At 57.2% G+C, this 24,533-nt stretch overlaps 2 protein-coding genes across 2 annotated transcripts; both read left to right on the top strand.

Moving 5' to 3' along the window:
- Nucleotides 1–5,522: 5,522 nt before the first annotated feature.
- Nucleotides 5,523–15,969, top strand: FCAR (Fc alpha receptor; the record flags this gene model as incomplete). Its single annotated transcript, XM_079118276.1, has 4 exons — nucleotides 5,523–5,550; nucleotides 10,838–11,122; nucleotides 13,363–13,650; nucleotides 15,396–15,969. Coding segments are annotated over 4 exons (816 nt in total), but the record flags the coding sequence as incomplete, so codon positions are not given.
- Nucleotides 15,970–20,583: 4,614 nt separating this feature from the next.
- Nucleotides 20,584–24,529, top strand: NCR1 (natural cytotoxicity triggering receptor 1). Its single transcript, XM_079118238.1, has 7 exons — nucleotides 20,584–20,985; nucleotides 21,052–21,087; nucleotides 21,261–21,545; nucleotides 22,845–23,123; nucleotides 23,291–23,341; nucleotides 24,086–24,133; nucleotides 24,234–24,529. Exons 1-7 carry the CDS (start codon nucleotides 20,952–20,954, stop codon nucleotides 24,446–24,448), a joined length of 948 nt encoding a protein of 315 aa, XP_078974364.1. The 5' UTR covers nucleotides 20,584–20,951; the 3' UTR covers nucleotides 24,449–24,529.
- The last annotated feature ends 4 nt before the right edge of the window (nucleotides 24,530–24,533 follow it).

A 24,533-nucleotide genomic window follows, 5' to 3' on the forward strand; every position in this document is an offset into this window, starting at 1 on the left:
CCACCAGCTGGAACCAGCCCAGAGAACTAGCAAGACTCCACCTCAACTAACATTAACGCTTGATGGGCAGAGCTTGTGGGAAGCACTCTTGCCACCAAGCAACAATGATCCTGCGAGGAAGAGCAGCCCGAACCTCCTCGGGCCATGCGTGTCTGGCACAGCCGAACTGATAATTCCCTGAGAGAAGCTTCTGTCAAACTCCCCAGCTGCTCACCTTAACATGCAGGGCTTCCCATGTCAATCAGCACACAGGGCTTCCCATGTCAATCACCATGCAGGGCTTCACCTGTCAATCAGCATGCAGGGCTTCACCTGTCAATCACCATGCAGGGCTTCCCATGTCAATCAGCACACAGGGCTTCCCATGTCAATCACCATGCAGGGCTTCACCTGTCAACCACCATGCAGGGTTTCACCTGTCAATCACCACGCAGGGCTTCACCTGTCAATCGCCATGCAGGGCTTCACCTGTCAATCACCATGCAGGGCTTCCCATATCAATCAGCACACAGGGCTTCCCATGTCAATCACCATGCAGGGCTTCACCTGTCAACCACCATGCAGGGTTTCACCTGTCAATCACCACGCAGGGCTTCACCTGTCAATCGCCATGCAGGGCTTCACCTGTCAATCACCATGCAGGGCTTCCCATGTCAATCAGCACACAGGGCTTCCCATGTCAATCACCATGCAGGGCTTCACCTGTCAATCACCATGCAGGGCTTCACCTGTCAATCACCACGCAGGGCTTCACCTGTCAATCACCATGCAGGGCTTCACTTGTCAATCAGCACACACAGCTTCACCTGTCAATCACCATGCAGGGCTTCACCTGTCAATCAGCACACAGGGCTTCCCATGTTAATCACCATGCAGGGCTTCACCTGTCAATCGTCATGCAGGGCTTCACCTGTCAATCGTCATGCAGGGCTTCACCTGTCAATCAGCACGCAGGGCTTCACCTGTCAATCACCATGCAGGGCTTCACCTGTCAATCACCATGCAGGGCTTCACCTATCACCACGCAGGCTTCCCCTGTCAATCACCATGTAGGGCTTCCCATGTCAATCAGCACACAGGGCTTCACCTGTCAATCACCATGCAGGGCTTCACCTGTCAATCACCACTCAGGGCTTCACCTGTCAATCGTCATGCAGGGCTTCACCTGTCAATCACCATGCAGGGCTTCACCTATCACCACACAGGCTTCCCCTGTCAATCACCATGCAGGGCTTCCCATGTCAATCAGCACACAGGGCTTCCCCTGTCAATCACCATGCAGGGTTTCCCATGTCAATCACCCACGGGGACATCCTGATTTAAGGACAGTGTGATAGGAGCAGGCAGCAGTTTGGGCTCGCCAAGAGGAAGTGAACAGCAAGGCCAAGCCCGGAGGAGGGTGGAGAGAGGAGAGCAGATCTCTTGCCCACGGCTGTCAGGGTCTCATCTGGTGCCAGGACTAGGGAGCATCCCAGTGTCCTGTGAGGCTGCAGGTTGATGTTGTCTCTAGAGCAGCAACGGCACAAGAAGGATGGCACCGTGAGCCAGGGACAGCTACAGGAGTGTCTGCGGCAGCTCTGCACCCCGGAAAGTGAAGAGGACGGAGTGTCATCAGCGGCCTCCCGGGAGCACGGAGACGGAGGCCGCACAGGCCTTCCTGCAAACACAGTGCAGAGGGCACTGCCCTGGCTGCAGCCGGCCCGCCGGCCTGGGGGCGTGCTCAGAAGGATGAACGCCACGCCTTCGTTAGCGGACTGATTAAAACACCTTTGAAATCGCACAGAACACGTGCGGGTCTGGGTACTTGGGTGTCACGACGTCCTGGTTTCTTTTTTCTTTCTTGAAAGCTCCAGGGATTCTTCCCTGACATTCCTAACTGCTGTTGGCAAGTTGGCTTCTTAGAGCTTTATGTTAAGGGGTCTCTGTATACTAACATACAATCTTTAAAAGCAAAGAAAAGGAGAGAGAAAGGAGAGAGGAGAGACAGAGAAAGAGAGAGAAAGAGGATGAGGATAATGACTTTGGATTCTTGGGTCATAAATAAATTTTGGTTAAGTAGAATTTACGTGTTTTGTTTTTTTGACAATAAAGTGGAATTCAGTGATTTTAAATAAATATATAATCACCTGGGAAATTAAATAATCATAACCAGCTCTGGGTCAGCACTTTCTGATGGACGCGAGATGGTTGTCATAGTAATAGCATATAGTACGTGTCATGGTGCATTCTGTACCTGGGGAAGAACAAAACCTCAGATTAAAACATCAAAATGCACCGAAAGCATTTAACGCAAGTCCAGAATGCAATCACATGGGTAACGGGGACTGGGACCAAGTGGTGGCCACGTCCAGCCGTGGCGAAGGTGTGGGGGGGGGCAGCTCTCCACCAGGGGACTCCAGGAAACCTCTCCCTTCCAGTGAGGCCCCGCCCCTGTTGCAGGCCAGGTGGAAAGAGATGGGCATGTGAGCCCGGTGGTTGTGGTCAGCTGTACCCTCACGGTAGCCTGGCACTCCTGCTGGGCCAGCAGAGGCAGTGGCATGTGACCCGCCCTCCTCAGCCTGGTGCATCCTGGTGTCTGCTGGAGGAGGGAGAGAGCATGAGGGTGTCCTGCTGTCCACAGCACAGAGCCCTCTTCCACCCGCAGGGCCTTGAGGCCAAGCTGGCCTTCACCAGCCAGGCCATGACTGCCCAGCTATCGGCACAGGTAGGGCAGGAAGGACAGGGAAAGGTTTGTAAGGAGATGCGCCTTCCACCCTGACTCTTTCCTTCCAGGGTTCCTCCTGGTCCAGGGGATCTGGGCACACATGGGCGAGTCTGTCCCCAGACTCTCCACCCCACAGAAGGGCGGCCCTTAGCAGGAGGGTTGGGGCACAGGGCTTGGGCTGAGGGGAGCCCGTGGGAGAGTCACTTGTGACAGGAGCACGGGGCCTGGACACCTGTTCCCGTCCTGTCGAAGAGGCCTTCCCAGCCATGCTACCCTCCCTGGCCCCGAGCAGCTGTCTGGGCAGGTGGAGTCACCTGTGCAGGGAGGCAGCAGAGCTGGAGGCTCTGAGGGCCAGACAGGAACCAGTGTGTCCCCGAGGGCAGCCCTGCAGAGTGTGCATCCTCATCCTGTCGGGAGAGGCGGGGACCCTGGACCTTGGCCCCAGGAGGTCCAGAGCATTTTGACGCCGGCTGGTCACCTCATGAGTTTCTAAATCGGCTGCCGGTGCCTCAGCGGCCTCGGGAGATTTTCACGTCCTCTCAGGTACTTCTCTGTTTTGTGATCACCACGAAGAATATTTAATTTTTATTTTTATGTATTTATTGGTACCAGGGTTTAACCCGGGGCACTAACCACTGAGCCACGTCCCCAGCCCTTTTCTACATTTTATTTAGATGCAGGGTCTCGCTGAGTTGCTTAGGGCCTCACTAAGTTGCTGAGGCTGGCTTTGAACTCACATCCTCCTGCCTCCGCCTCCCAAGTGGCTGGGATTATAAGCATACGCCACTGTGCCGGGCAACAAAGGATATTTTTCAAAGCCTTTTAATGGGTTATTTTCAGTTGATGGCAACTCAACATTAATTGCAGAAGAAGACACCCCTCTACTTCTACCCTGTTCAACCCCACCCCCCATTTTGAGTTCCAGGTGGCCGTGTGGCTTTTGTATTTCATGTACCTTAGGGGGTGTGTCACCTCTGCTGCAGATGCGAGTGACTCACGGCCACCCAGGCCCCTGCAGGGGTCTGCTCCTGTGTCCTCACCCTTCCCGTGGCCACCGACACCCTTCCCTGCAGCCTGAAGCCCTGGCCAGCACTTCCCGGGGGACAGCCTGGTGCAGCTGCTGCCCCTGGGGGCGTCCTCACGCCCTCCCCTTCTGAGGGCAGCCCTGTGGCCCTGCTCTCTGGGCGGCTCTCCTGTGCTCTTGACCACCACCCCTGCCCTCCCTCCTGGCTGGTCCGGTGCCTGCTGCGGAGTCTGCCCTAGACAGAGAGCCCCTCCTGCGGGGCAGCTCCAGGAGGACAGTGTTCCGGCAGGAGCCGCCCAGGCAGCCCTCGCTCCCTCAGCTCACAGACCAGCTCTGACGCCCGCAGTGTCCTCCCCTCCTGGCAGCCGCGGACAGCAGGGGTGGCTCTGCGACAGGGAGCGTGGGAGAGACCCAGCAGGCGGAAGCCAGGCTCGCTCGCAGGGTGGCTCACCTGACGGCTGAGGGGCGGCGGCCAGCTCAGCCCCGCTGGCCGTCTCAGCGCAAGCGAGGCCAGGATCTCGTCAAGTGGGAGGCGCCCGCGGGAGGGGTCTCCATGAGGCCCGCCTCCTGGGGTCCGCAGGTGACGACGGGCACCAGGGGGCGCTAGGAAGAACCAAAGCCCCGCGGTGGTCAGCGTATCCCTGGCTTCCTTACGACGGCAGGATGCCATGGCCATATGTAGTCACACGGAATGCGAGCTGAGGTGACTTCGCTGTTCACGTGTTAACGTAACAGTGACAGTGCTAAAAGTCATATATCGTACAATTATCATAACATGACGCTGACGATCATATGATAATGTCATATTATCACGTACGATATTATGTACTATACAGCCTGACAATCATGCATCATCGTTTAATGTTATAAATATAATGCTGCAATTATAACGATCACAGTCCCTCCCCTGGGGCCAGCGCCCTCCTGCCGCCCATTTCTGTTGATAAAGTTTTATTGGAACACAGACGCCTGCACTCACTTGCAGTGCGGGCTGCTTTCAGGACACCGTGGACAAGCTGGCCAGTGGTGGCAGGGAGCTCCTGGCCCGCAGGCCCCTGCCGTGTGGTCTGGGCGGGGCCTGCTGCCCGTGCTAGAGCCCGGCGCCCCCGAGAGGCCGGAGCTTTCCATCCACCCCAAGCCGGCCTGCACCTGAGGCCCCGCCTCAGTCCTCTGGACTTGGAGGACACACTCTGCTGGGACCATGGGCCAGAGCAGCCCAGAAGGGAGAGCAGAGCAGGACGAGGAGATGCCAGGCCAGCGCACATCCCTGTTCCAAAGGAGGAAGCAGTGGCCTCCTCCGGGGTCAGGTTGGCCAACTCGGCAGCCTCTGCTGGTGAGCAGCGTGGGGCAAGTGTGTTCCCTCCGGAAAGCCACACGGCGCTTCAGCAGTCGGGACCACGGCTGACCAGCTGACCTCCGGAGCCCACGGGTCCTCCACTGTCCCCAGCTTGGCCTGAGTGGGCGTGCTGTGACCACAAGCAGGAGCCGGTTCCTGATGCCCGTCTGCACATGCCCAGGACGTGACCTAATCAGCCCCCGCCTAGGGCCCCAGGCCCTCCTCCCTCCACCTGGATCCCCTTCCTCTCTCCACTGATCTCTCCTCTACTTTTGTGAGATCCCTTTTTTAATTCCTCTTCCTTCTCTCCCACCCCAGTCTCTCCCACGTATGACCCATGACTTTCTGAGTCTGGCTCACTTCACTCAGCATCATGCTCTCCACTTACCAGCAAATGCCATCATTTCCTCCTTCTTCAGGGCTGAGTAGAACTCCCGTGTGTACAGACACCACACCAGGGCTGCTCCACACATTTCAAACACCCAGGTAAGAGCACAGTACCTCCCCTGTCCCCTCCAACAGCCCCTGCTCACATGAGGACACGGAATGAGTGAAGTGTAAACCGCAGGGAAGGGTGCTGGGTGTGGTGACTTTCACGCAGTCAGCGTTCCCCGATTTCTGGGTGACAGGAGTCAAATGCAAATGAAATAGTGAAAAAAGACACAAGCCAACTGGGGCCACCTTGCCTCCTGGCAGACAGGACGAAGGACTCCGAAGTACTTGATGCTGGCTGGTAGGAGGGAGGGCCCCTCACGGTGAAAGCAGACTAGCCAGGAGCAAGCCTGTTTTGCAGGGTCCACTTCCCACTGGAAGAATCACGTATGGCCAAAAGTTTGTGAGCAAAAAATAAAATAAGCTGGATGCCGTGGCACCTGCCTGTCATCCTAGGGCTCGGGAGGCTGAGGCAGGAGGATTGAGAGTTCAAAGCCAGCCTCTGTAACTTAGCGAGGCCCTAAGCAGCTTAACAAGACCCTGTCTCAAAATAAAATATTTTTAAAAGGGCTGGGGAGGTGGCGCAGTGGGTAAGCGCCTCTGGGTTCAATCTCTGGTAACACAAAATAAATAAAACAAAATAAAAATGGGAAGTTCTTTCTTTAAAGATAAAAATAGCTCCAGAGAAAATTTCTCTACATTCTGGCATCGAGACAATTCCAGGTGTATGCAGACTGAGTGCCGGATCCAGCCCAAGGGATCCCACAGGAGGACGGACACGCACCTGCTTGGTGCCCCTCACCTGCCCCAGGCCCGTCCATGGGCACTGGGATCTGATGTGAAGAGGGTCTGGACACCACTGGACAGTGGTTTGGGGAAACACTCCCTCGTCCTCCAGGTCTCCTCTTGGACCCCGCCCAGCTCGGCCCAGAACCAAGAAGCTTCCTCTTTCCTGGGGAGCAGGCGAAGCAGAAGGTCTCTAGTAGGTCCTGGCCTCACTCTTCCTGAGGCCTGGCTCCCACCAGTGCTGGCTGCCTGCCTTGTGCACCAGCAGGAGGCCTTCGGCACCATGGTCCCCAGGGAGTGCTCCCTCCTCTGTCTGGGTGAGTCCCCCAATGGCTGTGGGTGAGAGGCAGGGAGGCCAGCCTCCACAGTGGCCGGGTCTCCCCCAGCACGAGGGCTCAGCAGGGTCAGTGGCTGGACCTGATCCCCTCCCGGAAGGTGGTCTGCACAAGAAGCTGTGACCGCCTCAGCCAGGTCCAAACCAGCCCTAACGGGAGGGAGCCACGTCAGATGCAGGAGGGGCCGAGACTGAAGGGTAGTCCTGGGGAGGTGGCCACCGTGCAGGAAAACCGTGCTCCCGGATGGACACGTTCCCTCCGAGCACCCTGAGGGAGGCCTGGGCAGGAGGCTGGAGGCAGGAGTCGGGGCTAACTCTGCTTCTGGCTCTCTCTTTCAGTGCTCTGCCTGGGCCAGAGGATCCAGGCGCAGGAAGGTAAGCGAGCCTCTGGCGGCTCGGGAAGGAGGAGTGGGGAGGCGTCCAAAGCCTGCTCCCACCCGGCCTCTGCCGGAGCCCTGCCCCAGCCACCCCTGCGTTTCCCCTGCACACGTCCCTCCTCGCCTGGTCGTGCCCAAGCCCTCCAGCACTGGTGTCGGTCCCTTGAGCTGTGTGTCCCACGAGGCCTGGGTTTTACTGAACGTTCCCAACTGCACGGATGAGGAAGTCAGGACTCGTCTTTGCTCAACATCCTTCCTGGAGTTGATTCTGTTTGTTTGACAACCCGATTCTCCAGAGTCCATTTACGCATTCAAAGGGAGGCCAATCCTACTGCCCCTTCTCCATATCCTACTACAGTGCTAAACAGTGGGACTAAGGTCAGCTCTGAGCTGTACTAAGATAAGCACTGAGTAGTACTGAGGTGTGCACTATGTGGTACTAAGGAACCATTGTATATTCTCTGCCCCCAGTTGCTGCCTTGGCCTCACAGATGTGAACCCCACGTCCATCCACGTCCTCTCTCTTCCAGCTCTTTCTAAGGGCTGTAGCTGGGATATTTGTGTGTTTAAATTACAACTCTGTTTATTTCCCTATTAAAACTCTTCAGGAGTCGGTCTTGGGACGCCCACCTCCCTGGGTGCCTCAGCACTGCCCACCTGGCTGGTCCTCCCTTCCTGGCACCCTGCACTGTCCCTCCTGGCTCTGGGCTTCACCCACACGACCTCAGTGTGGTTCCTCATTGGTTTGTTGCACTTGATCGACCCTGGGCTTTTCCCCTCCGTGGCCGCTCCCTCCTCGCGCCTCCTGAGCTGCCACGTGCCTGGACGATCCCCACATGCCCGCAGCTGACCCCCAGGTGCACCTCACACCCCAGTTCTCTTCCCCTCACATTCTCACTGGTCGCTGGCGGTGGGGAGCTGGCACAGGAGGTGATGGCATGGGGGGCCACGGCCCCTCCCTCCCTGCTCCTTTGCTCTCAGATCTCCCCTCTTTTCCTGAGACCACTGCCCCCACCCACCTTTCCTTCCCTCTTCCCTCTCCAGCTTCCACACAGGAGAGAACACATTCTGAGTCTGATTCCACTCAACACCATGCTCTCGGGTGCCATCCATTCCTGCAAATGCGTCATTTCGCTCTTCTTTATGGCTGAGTAATCTCCACTGTGCGTACAGAACCCCTTTTCTTCCTCCAGTCCCCCGCCGATGGGCACCTAGGCTGCTTCCTAGTGTGGCTGTGGAGATGGCGCTGCCGTAAGGGCGTGTCCGCGTCCCTGCCGAAGGACTTCAATCCTTCAGGACCAACACCAAGGCGTGGTCCAGCGGGGCCATGCGGCGGGTCCACCCCGGTCCTCTGAGCAGCCTCCCTGCCGACCTCGAGGTGGCTGGGCTGGTTCGCAGCCGCAGCGGTGCGGCTGTGTCCTCTCCTCCCCACGGGTCCCCGGTGTGAGTGCGCGGTTACACCCGAGCGGGTCTTGCCCTCACTGTCTCAGTGGTGTGCGTGAGCGGGCCGGAGTGGCGCTCCAGCGCAACGCGCCATGCCTGCGGGTCACGCTGGGCGGTGGGCGATGCGGCGCCTCCAGCACCCTCGGCGCACCGCGCGGGCGCTCTTCGTGGCCAGGCCGCTCCGCGTGCGCCTGCACCGTGCTGAGTGGCCGGCCCTGCTCCTCCGGGCTGGGAGACCCCGAGCCCCTCCCACAGGCTGGTCTTAGGACCACTGGGCTGTGAGCCAGGCCGTCCCTGCCTGGGAGCCTGGAACGGGCGCCCACCGCCTCCTCTGACCCCGCCCAGCCCCTGACCACGATTCCCCGGCCTCTGTGGACCACGGTTCCCCTGTCCACTCTGTCACGACCCCTGTGAGGGAAGCTCAGGCACGGGTGCAGTTTTTGCCTCCTGGACTGTGCGTCCTTGTGTTCCTTCAAGGCACCCAAGCCCTGCTCCCACCGGGGCCTCAGCCTCCGCACCAGGGGTGTTGGGGCGGATGGCCTTGACTCGGGGGTGTGGGGGCTCAGCAAGCTCCGGGCCTCTACCACTCTGTGCCAGTGGTGCCGACCACCCCGCTGTGACGCCGAAACCTCTCCAGACACCGCTGGCTGTCCCCGGAAGTGAAACCATGCCCCACCGCAAGCCGCTGGCCAGGTCAGGAGATGCATGCCCAGACACATCTGGGCCGACCTGGAAACTCCTCCACTTATTCTGGAATGACGAACGAGGGATATTTTGGTGGCAAGTGATAAAGGATCCTCTGGAGCTTCTGAGTGTGGTGGGCGCCTTCCGCGGCCACTGGACGGCCATCCCTGCGGAAAGGGCACCCCCTCCCCCCCCCCCCGCACGGAGCAGCAGGTGGGCACGCTGCCAGCCACGCTGCCAGTCAGCAGGGGAGAGCTGAGAACAGGCGTCTCCAAGACCAAAGTCCCCAGTCCAGAGCGGTCAGCACGGAGGGGCCAAAGCCAGGAGGCTCATGGGAACCCAGCACCGCAGCACGTTCGGCCTCAAAGCCTGCTCCTGGCGGCTGGTTTCCATGGAAACGCCATCCTCTGTACCGGATGCCCCCAGTGCAGAGCAGAGCGCGGGGCTGAGTGGGTGTTCGGGCTCCGCCGCCAGCCGGTCCCCTCTTGAGTCCGAGTCTCAGCAGTTGTCGCTGTTACCCTGAGAGTCAGCGCCTGCTGTAGAGCGCAGTGCAGGATTGGCGTCTGAGGCACCAGGAAGCACAGGCCGCCAGCACCGTCCCTGGCAGATCGGTGACAGCTGAGTGGGCGGGGCTGCCCTCAGAGGGCGGGAATGGATACAGACGTGGCTGCGCAGCACAGGGAGTGTGCTAAATCCACTGAAGTTTGAAAGGGTTGATTCTGCATTATGTGAAATTCACCTCAATAAAAAATAAGCACCTGAAAAGGAAGGAATTTAGTTCCAAAAATTACCAGTGATTCCTCCTTTCTACCACCACGCGGATGAACATGGGAATCGAAGGCAAGGACTCAGACAGGCATTTGTACACATACTCACAGCAGCAGCTCACACAAGAGCCCAGAGGTGGAAACAAGCCAGGTGTCCACCGGCAGATGATGGTTTATACACACAATGGAATATTACTCAGCTGTGAAAAGGAACAAGGTTCCCACCTGTGCTTCAACATGGCTGAACCTTGAAGAGACTATGCTAAGAAATGAGCAAAAAGACAGACAATGAATGAGTCTGCATGTATGAGGTACCTAGAGGAGTCAAGTTTTAGAGACAGCAAGTAGATTAGAGGTTAACAGAGGCTGGGAGGTTAACAGAGTGGCAAGTTACAACTTCAGGGTTAAAGGGTTTAGTCTGGCACAGCCATGCACACTTATAAGTCCCAGTTACTTGGGAGGGTGAGGCAGGAGGATCACAAATTTGAGGACAGCCTCAATTTAGCAAGATCCTGTCTTAAAATAAAAATAAAATAAAAAAGGTCTGGGAAATAAAATTAAGATTAAAAAGAGCTGGGGATGGAGCTCTGTGGTGCAGTGCTTGCCTAGTACATGCAAAGCCCTGGGTTCAAACCCCAGTACTACAAAAAAAAAAAAAAAAAAAAAAAAAAAAAAAAAAAAAAAAATCCAGGGTTTCTGTTTGGGGTAATAAAAATGCTGTGAACAGAGAGTGGTGATGGTCACACAGCACAGCAAATGTCATTAATACCCTTGAATCAGTGTTTAAAATGGCAAATTTTATTTCATGTCTATTTCATGTATGAACCATGCCAAAAAAGAGATTTTAGACAGGGAATGCTTTCGGGTCCTCCCTCTTGGATTGGCCGTGTCCCCCAGAGAGAAGGGACGAGGCGTCTCACAGCAGGCTCTGACTGGCTCCTGTTCTCCAGGGGACTTCCCCATCCCCGTGGTAGCCGCGGAGCCCGGCCCCGTGGTGCCCTGGAACGGCAGCGTGAGGCTGCGCTGCCGAGGAACGCCTGGGGCCTTCCTGTACCTGCTGCTGTTCCTGGGGAACGCCACGCACCGGGTGGTGAAGCGGAGGCTCGGGATCCAGGAGGAGGCCGAGTTCCTCCTCGCCGGCCTGGACGCCAGCTCCGCGGGGCCCTACGGCTGCCAGTACCGGAAGCAGCTCCGCTGGTCAGAGCAGAGCCCAGCGCTGGAGCTGGTGGTGACAGGTGAGCCGTCGGGGCTCCAGCCGCGCTGGGTTTCTCCTTACTTTTAACAGCCTGTATTTAGAGATTTGCATCCCGCTCCCCGCTCCGCCGCATCCCCGGCTGTGTCCCTGCGGTGCCTTTCTTACCGAGGGCTGCTGGCTCGTGGCTCGGCCATGGCTGTGTGGCCTGCCTCCCTCCCGGCCCGCGCCGGCTCGCCTGGGGCCTGCCCGCTCTGGCCGCAGGCTGCCACTCTCCGCAGCTCCTCTAGGCGGCGTCTTCCCCCGGGTTGAGCAGCACTGACCCAGCGCTTCCCAGGACTTCCCCGCCCGGGGTCTGATGCTCATCTGGGGGCTATGCCGGGCCAAGGGTCATGGGGTGGGGACTCGGCCCCCATTGCAGCCCGCCCCTGCTTCAGATGGGTGCTGGGACTCTGGTGGTCTGGACCACCACTGCACAGCGTGAGGTCTCCCATCTCTGCTCTCAGCAGCCGGCCTCCTTAACCCAGGAGACGGCAGAGGACGGGGAGGAGGCCACTGTGCAGGTTTCGTCATCAGAAGGCTAATGGTGGGAAGGTTTCGGCAGAGCAGGCGATCTGAAGGACGCAGGGCTGGCCGGACACTGGTGGTCTTGTTAGGCTCAGAACCCTCTGTTCCTGGGAGCTGGTGCTGACCTCAAGGCCAAAACCCAGTCAGCTGTGCGCCTCTGCACAGAGACCCCCGGGCTAGCGTCACCATAACCACAGGGGCATCCTGACCCACACCCTCGCTCGGCAGCTCCGAGCGCAGACGCAGCCAGGAGAGTCAGACAGACCGTGCTTTAGATGGCTGCTCTCCACAGCACAGAGGGTCCTGTGGCCCTGACATGGCCCCAGATGTGGACGCCCCCACTTTCTCGTTCAGAGACTCGAGCTTATCTCTCAGGGATGGCGTCTGCCCCATGCCTGCTTGTTTGCCCAGACCTGTCGGCAGCACAGTGTGGCCCCGGCTCCTGGCCCCAGGACATCTCCCCTTCTCCTGCACAGACGCACAGGGCGGAGACAGACGGTAAAGAGAGACTTAGATATCAGCACTCCTGGGCAGCTGGGCAGGGAATCAGTCCAGGCGTCCATCCAGGGATGCGTCCTGGAGGAAAGGGGCACACACAGGGACCCAGTTGACAAACGAGGAGGGAATCCTGTCCTTCCCCCCATCCAGGTGGATGAACCTGGAGGAAGGGTATTAAGTAGGCCCAGCCAGGCGCTGAGAGAGAGTACCGCAGCTCCTCTGTGAACCTCACACAGTGCACCACCCAGGAAATAGCACAGTGCAGTCACCAGACACCCATCCAGGACACCAACTCACACCACATAGGAGTAAAAAGCTTCAGAGAACAATGCACCACCAGGATCTGCTGCAGTTAATAACAATGTATCATGTGTTTGAAAATTGCTGGGCTTACAAGAGCTCTCCCTGCAAAAAGTCACAATGGGGGGGGGGGGGGGCGTGCCTAGGGGAGAATAGAGTTACTTTATATCAGGTAGAGGGGAGTGAAGGCAGGGGAAGGGGTATGGGGTAGGAATGATAGTAGAGTGAAACAGACATTATTACCTCATGTACATGTGTGACTCATGACCAATGTCATCCTGCAATATGTATGATCAGAAAAATGAGAGATTACTCCATTTATGTATGATTTATCAAAATGCATAAATGCATTGTACTGTCAAAAAAACTAAGTACTTAGGTACCTATGGTAAGGTGTGAGTTGCTCAGGCTAGCCATCCCACAGTGTGTGCATGTATTAACATGTGTGTCACACACCTGACAAATACATACTTTTAAAAAATATTTTATTTAGTTGTAGATGGACACAATACCTTTATTTGTATTTTTTTAATGTGCTGAAGATCGAACCCAGTGCCTCACATGCGCAAGGTGAGTGCTCTACCACTGAGCCCAACCCCAGCCCCCCATACAATGTTTTTATCAGTTCAGAAAATGAATATAGCTGAGTGCAATCATGCATGCCTGAAATCTCAGTAACTGGGGAGGCTGAGGCAGGAGGATCACAAGTTCAAGGCCAGCCTCAGCAACTTGACCAGGCCCTCAGCAACTTAGCAAGATCCTGTATCAAAATAAAAATAAATAAATAAAAAGGGCTGGGGATGTGGCTCAGTGGTAAGCTCCCCTGGGTCTAATCTCTGGTGCCATTAAAAAGAAAAAGAATACATAATTTTTTTAAAAGAAAAACCTCTTGCTCACAGCTCGCCTCTTGTGTTTCAGGCTTGTACGAAAAGCCCGTCCTCTCTACGGATAAGAGCCCAGTGTTGGCGCTGGGAAGCTACGTCTCCCTCTGGTGTGGCTCACCACACATCCCATTTGACAGCTTTTCACTGGCTAAGGAGGGAGTAGCTTCATCCTCGCAGCACCAACACACGGAGAGCCAAGGCAACTTCACCCTGGGTCCTGTGAACCCCAGCTTCGCAGGGGAGTACAGGTGCTATGGTTGGCACAGCAGCAGCCCCTATGTGTGGTCAGCTCCCAGTGACGCTCTGGAGCTCGTCATCGCAGGTAGGTCTATCCCAGACAGCCCTGCCTCCCCCAGGGCTGCTCCCCAGAGAAGAGGAGCACCCAGAAGGCAGACTAGGCAGTAAAGACTCGGTCCACCGGGGCCTGAGGGGAGGCGCGCTTCCCCTTTGCCCCCCACGTGTCCCTGGCGTCCTTCTGGAGTCCCCCAGATTTGAAAACGTGGTCTATTGGGGAAGGCAAGGCCAGCACTCAGACACGGGCCAGCACCTAGACTTCCGCACGTCTCATTGTCACAGGCTAGGGTTAGCTGGATGTGCATACGTGACCTTCACTCCAGAATGAGGCATCCGAGGCTCAGGGAAGGACTCGCAGACTGTTTCAAGAGCCTGGTTTCCTGTCACTCTGCCTGGAGGGAGAGGATGAGGTCCATGCACGTGGCTGAGCAGGGTGACCACACCCACGTCTCACGGCCCCCGCGCAGAGGGGTCCCGCAGGCTGAGAACCTTCCACTGGGAGAGTCTTTCCAGCTAACAGCGCAGTGGGCATCCAGTAGGAGGAGCGAAACAAAATCAAGGGCAAAGCTCTGTGCAAGGGGTCAGAGAGCCAACTGCAAAATGCAAAATTCCCCAGCGAGAGACCTCAGAAGAGGGCCAGGGCAATGCAGGCGCAGGGGACGGCTTCTAAAACAAGATCGCGTTCCCAGGCCCCGAGATCGAATCCAAGAATCTATGCCCATCAGAAGAAACCACGAAGAAGGGAGAAATGACTTCAGGGCACATTCAACAGAGTAAGAAATAGAAGCAAGGTGTTGTTGTTGGTTTGTTGTTGTTGTTTTTAATTTTTTTTAACAACTCCTGTAAATCAAATCGGTTGGCAAAAGGGCATTGACCTGCCACCCGATGCCACCTCTTCCAGCCAAATCTCCTCCCTTTGTGTTCGTCCTTCCTTCCTCCGCCGTCAGCCATCGAGACCCTCACGGTCACCAAGCCCTTTTCTCTGCACGTGCTGGGTGGGCTTCACTGGCCATGCGCAGTGCTTGGTTTGCTGCTGGAACCGCCTTGCTCTGGGAGACGCTGACCCTCGCTGTCCAGTCTTCCGACTCCTACCTTGACCACTGGTTCAAAGATAACTCTGTTTCATCGTCAGTTGGACCCACAGTTGGTTTTTCTGTCTCTTCCCAGGGTTTCTTCTGATGGATTTAAACGTTAAAACTTCAGTTTGGTTGAATTTATGAATCTTTTCCTTTAGAGTGAATAGTCACTGGTCCTCACTTTAGAAACCACGCCTTACCCCGTGTAAAAAGGATTCTTTTCTGCATGATCTTCTCTAAATGGCTTGCATTTTGCAACTGGCTCTCTCGTCCACTGGGAACAGATCTCTGGGTTGCAGGCGGAGGGGGCTCCCGGGTTTCTGAGCGCTGCAAGGGCACATTAGAGTGATGTCTCCCAGAGAAACACAGCTCCTGCCTCCACATAGGGCAAGAAGAAAGGAGGGAGAGGCAGAGAGCAGGGACTGGCGCTCACACGCACACGGGAGGAGGTAGAGTCTCCCCACCCCACCCTGGAACCCACAGCGCAGAAGGCCGGGGGTGAGGCAGGGGTGGGGTGCAGCACAGGGAGGTGCTGCAGAAATAACGAGACCCCCAGGCAACGCCGGGCAAGGGGAGGACAGGGAAGCTGTGCCCGGTGGCTGCAGACTCCACGCCTGAGGGCGGCCTGCGGTGCCCAGCTGGGGCGTGGGGTGGGCCGAATGCGACGCCATCCTCATCTCTTGCTATGACTCTCCAGACCCCAGCAGCCAAGACTACACAACGGGAAACTGGATCCGGATGGGCCTGGCGGGGCTGGTCCTCCTGGCCCTCCTGGCCGTGCTGGGCGAGAACTGGCAGAGCCGCAGGGCGTCACCCGAGGATGGCCAGCAGCACCTAGCGGGCCCCACCTGGAGCACCCAGGAGCGTGGGGGAGAAGGGACCTTCCGGCCAACCACCAGTGGCCACAGGTGAACCCGGAGCCACATGCAGGGAACCAAGAGGCGCGGGCGGGCAGGGTGTCCGGACAGTGCCTAGTGAGGAGGTCTGCTGCATTTCTCTCTCCTTTTCTGAACATTTAATTTCCATCTTTGTCTGGCTTCTGATTTTTGTATCTTTCGTATTTCCTCTTATTCCTTCTTTCCATATTTTTTAAATGTGTCCACACTGTATAAGTAACCAGTACGCATGCTGAAAACGTGGGTCAGCTCCCCATTCTGTCTTGAGGGTCTGTTTGCAGTCATCTATGAATCAAGTAAATAAATGCAGGACTAAAAATCACAACCCTCTAGCAGGGAATGAAACTCGGTGGTTGTTATTATTATTATTATTATTATTATTATTATTATTATTCCAGGGATTGAACCCAAGGGTACTTAAGCTCTGAGTCACATCCCCAGCCCTTTTTATTTTTTATTTAGAGACAGGGTCTCTAAATAAAGTTGCTCAGGGCCTGGCTAAGTTGCTGAGGCTGGCCTTGAACTCACCATCCTCCTCCTCAGCCTCCTGATCCTCTGGGATTACAGGCGTGTGCCACGGCGCCCAGCCTTCGGTTCATGGTGCCCAGCCTTTTGGGGCACAGAGCTTCATTTGCAGGAGGGAGAGCTCCTGGGCGTCTGCTTCATAACCGTGAAGACGCTGGGCACCGCTGGCCTGCGGTCAGTGTGGTGGACACTGCACTTCAGCAGCAGGGAGAAAGGGCTTCGGGGGTTTCTGCCGTAAAGAAAGGGCAACACTTTGAGGAGACATTTACCTTTAACCTGATCTGGACCTTGCACAATGCACGTTACCCCAGAAGTACCTACAACTTTCATTTTCTTAATGTATCTGTTTAAAAACAAACAAATTTTAAAAGTGATGAGATGGAAAATCTTATGTATATTTTCTGTATTTTTCTGCATATTTCACAATTGTTAAAAGTACTTTGTGGTCTACGGAGAAAGAGGGAGACCAGGGGTGCCTGGAGCTCTGACAGCAGGGACGCACAGCAGGTGGGAAAGCCCTAACATCAGCCGCAGCTGCCAATCACCCTCCTCTAAACCTTCTTGCATCATCTCTTTTTGGGGGACACCTCACCTCTAAACTAAAACAGCAGAGTAGAAGGGACAGGGGGCAGGGGAGGCCTAGGGAATGAAATGGACCAAATTATGCTGTGTGCACGTACAAATGTGTCACAACGAAGCCCACTACTATGTGAGATCATAATGCACTAATAAAATAAATGGCAGAAATGAACAGAAAATAAATTACATCACCAAAACCATCTCTGGTATCACTTGTGATTGAAGTGGTTGGCTCATGACATGAAATCCATCCCCTCCATGTCCTACAGCCTGCATCTGGACAGCTCTAGGGTCAGGTGTGGTCAGAGGCAGAACCTGGAGCAGGACTAGGTAGACACAGAAGACTCAGTAAGAACCAGAGATGAGCTCAGAGGGGAGGGGCGCGTACTGCCGGTCTTGATGCTGGGCATCCAGAAAGATGCTCCACGTCTGGAGGCACTTCCCCAGGAGGTCCCCCCAAATGCCTTGCATTAGCTGGATAAACCTCCACATGTGCTTAAGTTTGGGAGCCTCAGTTTCCTTATTTGCAAAGTGGCAAAATAATGTGGCCAACCTCACTGGATTACCATGAGGATTCAATGTCATGACCAGAAGCTGCTCAGAGCGGGGCTTGATGGGCAGGAAGTGTCTTTACAGTCTGGTGAGCACAGGCAGCCCGGAGGCAGCTCTCTGCCCAGGTCTCTGCCTGCTGCTGGAGCCAGCTTTCCTCTGCCAGGGTCCTGCTGCACCAAGGTCTGCACCAGGGAACTCCTGAGCAGGGGAGGAGGAAGAATCACCAGAAGAGCTGGCAGGCAGATATACAGGAGGTGCCAGGCTTTGATGACAGGGGCAGGGGCCAGTGGGGACAAACCTGGGCATCCCATGGCCAGCCAGAGGAGGTCCTGGATGAGGAGCATGGTGGAGTGCAAAAATGGCCCTGTGTTTGTTCCTCCTCCCATGTCTATGATGCTCGAAATACGCTTTTTGTGTCATCTCCATTTAAAAGACGAACATAAATATATTTGGTAGAAATGCTCTATTTTCGTTTGTGACCAAGCACGGGAGGAGCAGGCTGGCCCCAGCTCTCGAAGCTGCCTGGGACAGGGAGACGTGTGCTCTGACGTCACTGATGGGCTTCAGTGCTGTGTTGGGAACAAAGCAGGAGCACAGTGCTCTGAAACTGGCGATCTCACCCCCACACTCCCAGACTCTCTGATAGGAGGAAGGGAGAGGGACGCAGTGACTACCTGAGAAGCTCCCGGGAGATGGCAGTGTTCCCAAGGTGACATCAGAGCTCAGCTAGAAAGGAGACCAGAGTGAACCTTCAGGAAGGCGTGTACGTGGTGGATGTGCTGGTGCAGAGAGCTACGGCGGGTGGGGAGAAGGTTGTGTCCAGGGGTGGACGGGCATCAGGGTTAGGTGCCGGGAAGGACAGATCTGTATGAACGGAAGAGGGCTTGGGGTCCCAGGACTTCTAGAACCTAAACTGAGCAGGGAATCGGGGTGACAGAATCCATCTTAAATGCCTCAAGACGGGACCCTGAGGAGGCCAGGGCTGCATTGGTATCGTAGAAAATGAACCAGCAAGGAAACCGGTGTGAAGATGCCCACAGCCGGGTTCGTCCACGGGTGTTAAACTCATCACAGTTTCTGTGTTGGCCATCTGTGAGGCACTGGTGTGTGCAGCTCTTACAATCAGAAAGGTTTGAGCCTGGAAGAGGCCTGATCCGTGTTCCAACAGCACGCTGGCACTTGTGTGTCCAGAGGGGACACACAATTAGAAAGAAGTGAATAAACATCTCTCTCAAGGAGCAAAAGTGGAAATCACCCCAGAACCGAAAGCTACGTTAAAAACTTTCTGATGAAATTGATGATGCAACTGGCGGTCAGTGGGTGGCCACCCAAGAGCCTGTCACCTCTGAGGGCTTGGGGCTGTGGTTCCAGCACCTTCCAGAGAACACAGATGCAGTTCACATGACCACACCACTCTAGCGCCCGGACTGTGGAGGAAAAGCACTGGAGGGAAGCCAGTCGTGGGGAGGGCTTCCCTCCTGAGAAAGGAAGCCTGGAGTCGCTCCAGTGGCCACCTTGAAAACTGATGAGAAAGCTCACTCGTGTCACCAAGTCTGGGTGCAAAATCCACCTCTGAGAAATCCAGACTCAACGGGGAAAAACTGAAGCATTTCCCTAAAGTCAGGAACACACAGGGATGGCCACTCCCACAACTCTTGTGCAACACGGGCCCTGACGCCCCAGCCAGAGGGCCAGGCAAGAGAAGCGGATTAAAGGGACGCAAATACAAAAGGAAGAAGCCAAACCATCTGCTGATGACATGATCCTGTATCTAGAAGACCCAAAGCTCCACCAGAATACTTATGCTCAGTGAGATACGCCAGGCTCAGAAGGAAGGTCGAGGGTAGAAGGCTTCCCCTCCTGCGTGCGAGCTAGAGAGGAAGAAGGCAGACCAGTAGAGTAGAGGAGGGTGGGGGAGGGCCGGCGGCCATACGGGGCTGAAAGGAGCAAACGTAGTTAGTTGCGGGTGTGAATGAGTCCCTCTGTTGTAAGTATAATGCACCGATAAAAAATAAAAGCGTGAAAATAGAAAACTTACTCCTAAGCAGCGCAGGATCCCAGACCTCATGAGTCCAGCCCCAGCTGTGGGGGCCCCTGGCAGCACTGCAGAGCCCAAGGGAGGACGGTGCGTCTGCTGTGCAGAGAGCAGTGGGCATCAGGAGCTGGGGCTGTTGGCCACCCTCCAACAGGGCAGCCCAGGGGCCATCCACTGGGATGTCCCTGGTGCAGAGGGCAAGAAGCCCTGCCCAGGTGGCACAGGACCCCAGTCCCTGGACTGCTCCTCGCCCCCAGGGCCCTCCACCTCCGCAGATGGACCACGCCTGGTCCTGAGCGGCAGCCCTGCCTGGCTTCCTCTGCCATCCAGCCACCAACCCCAGTGGGTGACGGAAACAAGGCTCTCCCCCGGCTGTGCACGCTGCCCCTCAGACCTCGCGGGTGAGGGCACACAGCTCTTCTGCAGAGGCAGGACCCCTCCCCTGCCATTAACTGACCATTGCCGTTAACTCCGGGATGGGGGTCACCAGAGGGTGACATCTCAGCCCTGCCATCTTCCCAGGCCCGCAGGGGCAGCGCCACGGTCACACTTCTTGAATCAGCACATCCGTCTGCCAAAGAAAACAGAGCCAGTCTCATGTTGCCTCGGTGAGGACAGAGGGAGCTGAACACTGAGACCAACTGCTGTCCCCAGGGCCGCTGGACGCTCAGGTGGGCAACGTGGAAGCCCCCCTCACCCCCCACGTGGGCAGCACAGGACCCCCGGGAGGCCCCGGAGTGCCAGGCTTCTGGGTCTGGTGTAGCTCCCTCTGCACACAGAGAGCACCAAGGACGCCCTGGGCTGCAGGCCAGGTGTGAAGCCCTGACCGTCCCCGCCTCTCCCCAGGTGGTCACTGCTGGCAACCTGTCACTGAGCACGAGGTTTCCCACCACCTGGGGTTGGAACCGTTGGGCACTCTGGCCGGAACCCCATCCCAGGGCCGCGGGCAGCCGCGCACAGTGGCGAACTGCACTGAGTGAAGGGTAATAAAACAAGAACCAAGGGAACAGGCTGGAGGAGGTCTCTGCACAGGATGTGAGGCGGGCACACCGGGACAGCACGCGTCCCAAAACCGCTCAGACCCTTTGGGGAAAAAAGAGCTTAAAAGAAACCCTTGGCCTTTTGATGTGAAAATATATTAAAATATTTAAGATTTCAATATTTAATTTCTGTCTTATAACAGGTCAAATGAACTCATGTAAGAAATACAACATATTTCATTAGAAAGAAACTGCATTTAGTTCAAAGAGAGTAACAAATCCTTGACGCTCTTCAGTGTTGACCTTCTGTCGAGATGTGCACACAGGGCACCCAGTCAAAGCCTCGGGTTCAAGCACCTCCCAGGACTTTGCTCTGCAAGCTGCCCCATGCCTTCCCCGGGCAAGACTCACACTGTCAGAGGTGGACCCAGAAGAGTTCCAGGCTGGGCCCAGGATCCTGGGTGGCCCTGGTCAGACCACACATGCGGTCAGAAGTGTCATGGGGCCCAGGAGGACTCCACAGGCCTGTGGTCACAGGTGGAGGAAGAGCTGTGAGGTGCTGGTGATACTTCATGTGAAAGTCCCACAGCAATGGGGCCGGCCACGCCCACCACATCCTGCACTGGTCCCTGGACTGCCAGCCCAGTCCACACCCGCTGCTCAGCCTTAGCTGCAGGATCCACACCATGCCACTGACACCGGCCGCTCTGCTGTGCCTCGGTGAGTCCCGGGGACGGGAGGCTGAGCAGGGGGTGGAGGGCAGGTGCTCAGACTTCCTCATTCCAGGGCTGCACCTGAGCCTGAGCACCAGCACCCAGGGTGGTGAGTCCGTCCTTCGAAGCCTCAGAGTCACCCTCGGGTTCAGCTGTCCACCCGAGAACACCTGGGAGAGGCGGGCTCTATCTTGCTGGGAGGGCTTGAGGCCAGCGGGTGGGCGGGAAGTGGGGATGGGGCAGGAGGCTGGCCTGCACCCACAGTCTCTGATCCCCTTCCAGAGGTCCTCTCGAGACCTGTCATCTGGGCCAGGCCCAGTTTCCTGGTTCCAAAGGGAAGCCCGGTGACCCTGTGGTGCTGGGGGATCCGGGAGGCTGCCGAGTATCGCCTGCACTTTGAGGGAGGGCTTGCTGCCCAGGAGAGACCAAAACCTCCCGGACCTGCAGACAAAGTCAAGTTCCTCATCCCCATCATGACCTCCAGCACTGCAGGGCGATACAGCTGCTTCTATCGGAGCGGGGAACTCTGGTCAGAGCCCAGCGACCCCCTGGACCTGGTGGTGACAGGTAACCCATTCTCGAGCGGTAGAGTCACATTCTTGGCCTGGACCCTGGGGAGGATCATCGTGCATTAACCCCAAAGCTCCTCCAAGCCCCACTCAGATGCTGCTCGACTTGGCAGAAGGTTGGGGGTGCTCAGTCTGTCGCCTGAGCAGGTTTGTCTCAGGTTGAGATCTCCAGGGAACAGGTTCTGCCGTGGGTCACTGTGCCCAGGGGTTTACTGAGGAGGGTCATCAAAACGCCTGGGACGCCCTCGTGAAGGAGGCGCACTGGGAGAGGCGCTGAACGGGGATGGAGTCCATCCGCCAGCACGTGGAGGCTCCGGCCCTGGGAGGGCCCTGGGGGTGTCCCCAAAACATGAGCAGGGTCTGCAGCCTTTGCCCACTGCCTCACGGACTCCCAGTTGATGGACGTTTGACCCGTCCTGGGCGGGGAGCCAGCCTTGGGGTGGGCAGCCCTCTTCAGCCGAAGGAGGTGGTCCTCCGACTTCAGCAAGGTCAGTGGGCCCGGCGGGCTTCAGGAACAGCTTGTGCAGGGTGCACAGTAGCCTCGGTCTAGTCACGGAGCCAACAGGTGGAAACGGCCCACGTGCCCGTGGATGGATAAATCATCAAGCAAAGTGTGGTCCATCCCACAATGGAGCATTGAAGGAAGGAGATCCGTCCCCTGCTCCATGGGTGAACTGGAGGGCACTCCTGCGTGAGATGGGCAGTGCCAGCAGGACGGGTCCCGCAGGACTCCATCGTGGGGCCTAGAGGCGAATCCCCAGAGAGCAGGATGTGGTGCCAGAGTCTGGAGGGGGCCGAGGAGTCACTGCTGAGCTGGGCGGAGCTCCCATCTAGGAGGACAGGAGCACTGGAGGCAGGTGCTGAGGACGCAGTGGCTCCCAGCTGTACACCAAGGCTCAGGTGGGAGTCACGCTGGGAACATCTGGCCGCAATGGAAAAATAGTATTTTTTGAATACACCAAAGAGTGTCCCACCCCTGGGCTTCGGACACGGTGGCTCCAGGGTGGAACTGGGGCACCGGCACAGCCAACAGGCTCCAGGGGTGCTGGCCTGCTGATCCGCCCCTAGACCCCGAGAGGCACGGGCACAGGGCCCTTGCCAGAGCATTCAGACCAGGGTCCTGGAAGCTGGGCACTGGGAGCCTCCGTCCTGAAGGAGAGACAGGTAGGACGAGGCCATGGCCAGCACCGATCTGGCACAGGTTCCAGAGAGTGGCCTGTGGCCTTAAGGATAGGGAGACGGGAGGTGGAGGAGCAAGGCCACGCGCTCTCCACCCACCAGCCACCTTTCCTCCCAGGAATGTACGACACGCCCACCCTCTCGGTTCAGCCAGGACCTGAGGTGGCCCTGGGGGACAGCGTGACCTTCTTTTGCCACCTAGACATGGCAACCAGCACTTTCTTTCTGCTCAAAGAAGGACGGCCCAGCCGTACACAGCGCAGCCACGGGAGAGCCCAGGCAGAGTTCCCCGTGGGCCCGGTGACCGCGGCTCACCAGGGGACCTACAGATGCTTTGGCTCCTACAATGACCACGCATGGTCGTGCCCCAGCGACCCCGTGACACTCCTGGTCAGAGGTGAGGACACCCCAACCTCCCAGTCTGCTGGAGCCTAGGGAACTGCAGGTAGGGATGGGGCAATGTCAACAGGACATCCATTTACCAGTGACCCGATGGTCGTTCACAAGAACACCAGAGGCACAGAGATGGGAAGACCCCAAACCTTTCTTTTTCTCCCTTTCCAGGAGACACGGGAAACAGCAGCCTTGTACCCACAGAGCTGGATGCTTCCCCAGGTGTGTAAGGGGCACTTCTGAGCAAAGGGGGAGGTTGAAGGCTTCCCGGTGACTCTGAAAGGGCGACCATGTCAGGATGTCCACTGAGCACACAGTGCGAGTCCGGGACTGCTGTGTCAGTCACCCGGATAAACAACCTTGCCTCCGTGGCACTGACCCAGGGACAGCCCACCAGGGAAGTCAGCATGAATAAAGGAATTCTTCATCACAACCCGGAGGGAATGAGGGTGTGCAAGCGGCAGAGCCGTTGGAAGCGATGGGGGCTGGTGGCTCACAGAGGGAGGGGTCTGAGAAAATGCCCCAAAGAGTAGAGGGAGATGTCCCAAGTCCGTGGAGGGAGAAGGCTCCAGGGAGAGCGGGGCCACAGCTCCAGGCGGGCAGGTGGCCAGCGTGACACAGGACCGGCGATGGGGTCAGGTTGGGAGGGACCTTAGGGAGGAACCAGGTGGGGGCGCGGCAGCTGACTCACCAGGGGCAGGAGGGGTGGAGGTGGCGCCTGCCTGTGCGCCAGAAGGGGACGTCGATGTAACAAGGGAAGCAGGCCCGGGGCAGCGGCCCACAGAGCGCAGTTAGTCCGACTGCACTGGCCCTGGGGCGCCCGTCTCTGACTCCTCCGCGCCACCTGCCAGACCAGGCCCCGGGGACCCGAGCCTGGGCGGGGACCTGGGAAACCTACAGAACGGTGGCGCATGCGTGGGATAGGGGCCGGCCGCCTCACTCCTTCCCTTCCCATGTCACCAACAGACTACTGGGACCCCCAGCTGGTGACCACAGGGTCGGGATTCCAGAAAGGTAACGGAGCAGCGGGGTGTGGCTCTCGGAGATGCCTGGAGGAGGGAGGAGGCCGGGGGTCCTGTGCGCTCCCCACAGCCCTCTGCTCTCCTCGCTGCAGACCCCACCCGCTGGGACCCCAGGGCGCAGAATCTCCTTCGCATCGGCCTGGCCTCCCTGGTGCTGGTGGCTCTAGCGGGGATCCTGGTTGAAGACTGGCTGGGCAGGAGGAGGGCTCCGGGGACCCGCAGGGCTGCTCGCTGCAAATGCAGGAGGCTGAGAACGCAGAGCTCCCCGGAAGAAGGACCAAGTGGCCAGTGCCCCCGGTGGCCCTGAAGGCAGCTGCTCGGCATCAGGCCTTGTGAGCTCTGCCTTGGACCCTGGAAGACAGGGTCATCGTGGGAACCGGGATCAAGGAGGT

Source organism: Sciurus vulgaris, assembly GCF_902686455.1.
Source record: "Sciurus vulgaris genome assembly, chromosome: 17".
Classification (NCBI taxonomy): Eukaryota; Metazoa; Chordata; class Mammalia; order Rodentia; family Sciuridae; genus Sciurus; species Sciurus vulgaris.

Bases quoted from the DNA above. Each gene is read 5' to 3' on its own strand.
- NCR1 (XM_079118238.1), top strand. From the start codon at position 20,952: ATGCCACTGACACCGGCCGCTCTGCTGTGCCTCG. The intron at 20,986-21,051 runs GTGAGTCCCGGG...TCCTCATTCCAG, and splicing joins GGCCGCTCTGCTGTGCCTCG to GGCTGCACCTGAGCCTGAGC. The intron at 24,134-24,233 runs GTAACGGAGCAG...TCCTCGCTGCAG, and splicing joins AGGGTCGGGATTCCAGAAAG to ACCCCACCCGCTGGGACCCC.